This window comes from Girardinichthys multiradiatus, chromosome 4 (assembly GCF_021462225.1).
Source record: "Girardinichthys multiradiatus isolate DD_20200921_A chromosome 4, DD_fGirMul_XY1, whole genome shotgun sequence".
In the NCBI taxonomy this organism is placed as follows: domain Eukaryota; kingdom Metazoa; phylum Chordata; class Actinopteri; order Cyprinodontiformes; family Goodeidae; genus Girardinichthys; species Girardinichthys multiradiatus.
In genome coordinates this window covers 4,653,647-4,659,646 of record NC_061797.1, presented here as the reverse complement: position 1 = coordinate 4,659,646, position 6,000 = coordinate 4,653,647, and the positions used below count along the sequence as shown (strand labels likewise).

The 6,000-nt window shown below is 38.2% G+C and overlaps 1 protein-coding gene across 2 annotated transcripts in view; it reads left to right on the top strand.

The window, feature by feature from the left end:
* The first annotated feature begins 333 nt into the window (after positions 1 to 333).
* The window catches only part of LOC124867496 (tryptophan 5-hydroxylase 1-like), a 36,098-nt gene continuing 30,431 nt past the window's right edge, over positions 334 to 6,000 (top strand). For both annotated transcript variants that reach the window (XM_047363969.1, XM_047363970.1), the window contains exon 1: positions 334 to 4,634. In XM_047363969.1, coding sequence (XP_047219925.1) covers positions 4,533 to 4,634 — 102 coding nt within the window. In that variant the 5' untranslated portion in view covers positions 334 to 4,532. The remainder of the gene's footprint in view (positions 4,635 to 6,000) is intronic.

Genomic DNA, 6,000 nt, shown 5'->3' with positions numbered 1-6,000 from the left:
TTAGGGAAACCTTTTGGTTTATTCCATGGTCCACATTACTTACCCAATTTCCCTCTGTTCCCTTGAAATATTGTTGCAAACAATCAAATCACCTCTGCAAGAACTGTACTTTAATTCTCATTGGCTTTTATGATCGCTTCTCAGAAGGGTCTACAAGTCTGGCACACCGTTAACATCTGTGTTCGCCCTCTGCTCCAGATCTGCTTGTGCCGCGCCGCAGATCATGCCCACCAATGGCGCCCAGAATAAGTGCTCCTCAAATCATCCTCACCCTCCCCAGAGCCAAAACCCTTCCACACACCTGCAAGAAAACAAAGATCTCACCCTGATTTATATTTGCCTCTTGCACAGTGAAACACACATGAGGATTAACACACATTTGTCTTACTTGAACAGCATGTTTTCTGGGCTTTATCGTTGAGTATTTAACCCCGAGCCCCTGAAATGTCCCCTCTTTTCCCAATAGTGCACTACTGATCAGGCTCGCTGAAATTGGGGGGACAAACGGGTTTGTTGATCCGAGCCCAGGATAGAGGAGAGGGCCCAGGATTGGGGAGGGGCCTCCGTCTGTGGGAGCGGCTGTGAGAGACACATTCAGGCTTGCAGAATAATTTAACTGAGTTACAAACTCTGGCATGGCTCCCCCCGGCTTCAGATGGCTGTCCCGGGCCCCAGCAAACCTGTTGACGGGCCTGCTACTGCTGACCAGCATTTCTTTTTCTTACTTGTTGAAATGTAATGAAATGCAGCAACAACAGAAAAAGATGAACTAAGCCTGCATATTTAACCTATTTTGTCAACTCTAAGTAATAAATATGCTCCAAGTTATATCAACATGCAAGGTAGTGAGTAAAGAATAGATAGAAAAAAAGAGGGAATAAGTAGATGTTTCAAAATCAGTGTAAGAGAAATTGCCCCAAGGATAGCAGAAATCATCGAATTCCACATTAACTCTGGTCCACCATGTGGCCACCTAAAGAGGGTTTCCTTTTCACCCAATACCCCAAAGCAGTGCATATTTTTGTAAAAACTGTTTTGCCTAAGAGAACTCTAAAACTCAGATACCAACTTCAGCATCTTTTACCTCCAGCGTGTACAACCATATTTTGTTACAGTGCTTATACTTTAACAGAATAGGCTATGACCCACACCAGAGAGACAAGATGTGCAAGTAACCAACAGAAACGTTGTTCAGGACTCAAAAGATATAAATTTGCCCCCCGTTTTTATGTGCTCATGCCAACCTGTAATGGAATGGTGCTTTGGGTAATGACCCATATCACTCATACCCAGAGCATTTACTGAGCCCAACTAAAAAAAGTAAAGAATAGATTAAAAAAAACTTTGTTGTTCGGGGTGTAAACAATTGTAGTTCCAGTGGTTTTGTGGAAAACACTTATTTCATAATGTGGGTCTTTCCTACTGCATCAATATACACAAGTTGGACATCGTTTCCCAGTCAATGATCTCGGAGCACTCTGTATTACTTGTTTTAGATCTGCCCCTGTATCAACCTATATATCACAGGAGAATTATTTTATTTAAGAACTTCTGATCAACTTCTATAAATGTTCGGAAATGATCCATCAATTTAAATAGGGTCTGTTGAAGCAACCAAAATATACAGGCCAGTGAATTCCAAGAAACACTGTTGGGAATCTCTGAATTGTGCCTCTTAACCCTTTGATCATTTGATAGAATGTTGTTTTAGGGGAAGAACAGTAAAGGAATACCTGATTTTGGTTTTTGGACCAATTTGAGGCATTTATTAAGTTAACATACTTTTTCACTACTTTCATCCGCTGAGTCAGTACCCATGTAGTCTGTGATGTAGGTCTAAAGTATAAAGCTAAATTTTGTGGCTTTATGTTCAGATGAAAGTTAGTAATAAATGTGAATTTGTGCCACATCACCATCATCCTTATAAATTAGATTGATAATAGGTTTTATAAGTTTTTCAAATATATGTCATGTGAAGTCTGTTATTGAAGTGCATTTTGGGCTGAAAATCTAATGAGTTATATACAGCCTATGAGTTCTCTAAATTGATAGTTATCATCTTATTAAATGTTGAAATATGTCCGACTCCCTTGATGCCAGGGTAACTCAGAATTCAGCCAAGCTGAGTGAAACTTCAACAGTGCAGATAGAGCACTTGTATAGTGTGGTATTGTGTCTTGTAAATCACAAATGGTCATCGTGCTGCGCTATATGGTAAATGGCACAGTGACAGAAAGGTTTTGAGAATTTATTGAGGCGAAAGACCAAACGGCTGCTGGTTTATCAAATGCCATATTTTCATCTCCTGAGCCTCTGAACGTGACTGACAAGCTCATAGGTGTGCGCCGAGTACAGACTCTTATGAAGGTGCGATATCCAAATGCCCGTTTTGTACACTGTTATGCACTTCAACAAATCTGCTCAGCAAGGATTTCTGAATTAAAAGTGTTTTTTGCTGGATCTGTCAGCTTTCGCCACCTTTTTCTCTTGTTCACCCAAGAGAACAGCTGCTCTTGCCAAAACATCAGATAGGTGCATCCCCAGACCACCAGAAAGCACAACTGTTAATGCTGTGTGGGAATGCCACGAAGAGATTAAGAAGTGTTTGGACCACATTCGCACAACAGAGGGATGGGACAGGTGACCATCAGCGAGGCCTATGGTCTGTCTATGCACCTGCAGGAACCAAAGTTCCTTCACTTCTTGCAGTTCTTTTCCGAGCTCATGCCAGAAGTGGACATATTATTTTACAGTGTACTGCAAAAACGGGACATTGATGCAGCTGGCATCAACCACGCGATGAAATCCTTCAACAAAAATGTAGGACGTCTTACGGAATGAGCTGATGTGACACAGGCCTGCGACACTGTGATGAGTCAAGTGGAGGAGAGGTTCACTAAGAGTGACCATTTGATGGCAGCAAAACTCATTGATTGCACTCTTTTCTCCAAGTTTGTGCGGTCATTTCCAGAGGCTGAACTGGAATGTGCCATTAAACTATGGCCAATAACAAATAAGGCAAAGCTGAAAACCAAGTTGATGTCCCTACACCAGCACAGTGAACTCAGCACAGGCAACACCGCACTTTCTTTATTGAAGTCCATTCATGAAAACAACCTCCAAGAAGCCTTATCTGAAACCGTGACACTTCTCCAAATCATCATCACAACACCAATGACAAGTACTGAATCTGAGAGAAACTTCTCCACTCTAAAAAGGATAAAGACATTTACACGGAATACAATGGGACAGCAAAGACTGAATGCCCTGGCAATGCTGTCCATTGAAAATGACCTTATCCACGGACTGTTTGACTTTAACAGCAAGGTCATAGAGAAGTTTGCACACATGAAGGACCGCCGAGCTTCCTTCCTCTTCAAGAAGTGAACCTCACTGGTGAGTCTTATATATTGTTATGCTTAATCATCAACTGTTGACTGCTGCAGGGGTTAAAGCGATTTTTCAGGATATATGATGTTTTTTCTATTAGGTTCCTAATGTATCTTTAAAATATATATTACTTTGTTGCTGCAGGGTTTATTGTTTAATTCAATTAATCAAATCTTCCAAATGATGCAGGTGATTCGTTCAGTTTCCGTCAGCACCATGGACAGCAGTATTGTTTGTTGTGTGTGCCGTCAGCGTTCATACAACTACTTCATATGATTCTGATTGAACAATCTGCTTGCAGTTGTTAGTTAGTAAAAAAGGTTGATTCTTAAACACTTTGGTACTGTTAATAGAATAAATGATGTCACGTCTTCATTATTGTGTGATTAAGCACTTGTGCACAGCAAGTTGTATTTGTATTGAGGGTAAGGTTCAGTGTTATATGTTTATGTTTGGATTATATTATCAAATTTTCTGGTATGAGTAGTCTGTGGCCCCATCAGAGTTTCCATACCAAAATCTCCACTGCACAGCCTTCAAGCAAACTTTTATGTAAATAACCAAAGAAAGCAAATTTAAATTAAAAAATAGCATTCACCCAAACCACTATCATATTTTTTAGATTAAACTTGTTTTAAAATAGCAAAAATCTAAATCTAAATCTTGTCGTTTTGCCCAATTCAAACTAACAAGGAGATTTATGTTTAAAGATAAACTTATCTGTATGTATACAAACTGTAAGAATGCTACACACTGCAGGTAGGATACTAACAGCTTATAACCTTAAAAAAAATGTAACTTCAGAAAAATCCCATCTGAAGAAACGTTACTGAAGCAGGTGCTGTAGTATTGAGCTGTGATGTTTGGGCCATGCCCATCCTGACTTGTTCTAATTTCCCTCTTGTTCAAAGTGAAACTCTCTCTCTCTCTCTCTGTGTGTGTGTGTTCTAAACCCTCCCCACCCTGCAGCTTCATAAATACAACCCGCATTTTGTTCTTTCTGGGAAGCTGCTAGCTCAGAGTATAGATGATCTAAAGGGGCTGCATGCACAGACAGTTCCCCGAATCAACGTCGAGTCATTGGTGTTGGCTGTCTGGCTTAGCTAAAAGAACTTTACTGAGCTTTCCTAATACACATTAATATGTCTGCTGATCTAAATGTGGCAATAAAAGACAAGAAGTCAACAGAACTGGGGCCAAATAGAGGAAGTTCAAATGACCCTGAGAAGAAGGCTGACAAAAGGGTGAGTATCCCCAAATTATGAATATACAGTGCATCTGTTTTTGCTTCTTGAAAAGAGCTCACCCTAGATAAGAAAGTAGAGGTTTATTGTAACTTGTTTTGAAATGGTTTTTCCTTCTTACCACTTTAGCAGATTTCTTTTTGTGTAAGCTTTAAACACATCAGAATCAGTTTGACTACGTTTTGTGTACAGAATGCAGGAACCTTAAAGTTTAAGAAACGTTTTCCTCAAAGGTTCATGTTTTTTTTAGTTTGGACCTCAAATAGACCTAAAATGTTGGACCTAAAATGATCTGTTTTGCCAATATTTCCTATTTTAAAGGCTCAAATGTAAAAGTCAGGCATCTATAGTGCAAAATTTTATTTAGTTAAGACATGAGGCATTTAACATGGATTTCTGATGGATTGATTCATGGAAATTGAGTATATTTTTTACCAAAGAAAAAAACAAGGTGCAAGAAAGTGAGCCATTAAAAATTAGTTCAAGTATTTCTTTGATGACAACAGACATGTTTAAGATATTGCTTGTTTATTTCTTTGATGGGGTCAGAATAAAGAAAGAACTGAAGTCATCTCAACATGGACAAAAGTACTTCCTGGAATAATAAAAAAAGGTCTAAAGTCTATTCCAGAGTACGGATGGCTATGCTAGGAAGCAAACATGAACCCCTCTAATTATTAGTGTCACAAAGAAGGTTCTTTTTAGCAACTTGTTGTCAGTTTTGTTTCAATTTAATTCAATTCAAATTCAAAAATACTTTATTAATCCCAAAGGGAAATTAAATGTTGTTATAGCTCATATTATTATGAAGGTTGCCCTGACATTTTGGACTTATATATAACATTCTAATTATTTTCTGGATGTCATCCCAGATAAAACATGAAATAAAAAACTCCATCACATTTTTAAGTCAGGTAAAATAGCAAGCAGTGATCAAATGTTGGAATTTCTTTGCCTAGTTTAACTGCGGAATAATGTTTTTCTATTGATATCTTTTCAGCATGAAATTTATAAAAGGTTCGGTGTATGATTTAGTTTTACCATGTTTTCGTTTAGGTAATCCTTCAATAATTGAATGACATTGGTCATTACAGGCAAAATATAAAATCAAAAACTGCAGGTCAGGATACTAGTGTTGTATTCCTTCAGGCCAGTATGTTGGTTACCGTGGTGACGCTTCCACACTGGAATTCAAAATAAAAACCATAGCTAGATAACAGGTGTTAAATATTACCACATATGCATACTGAAAAATCATATTTATTTATTTTTACTAACACATGTTTGTCGACTTAGTTTGTTTTGTAATAATAATGTTATTAACATAGAGCATCCAGACAAACAAATCATTATCTGCTTGTTTTTG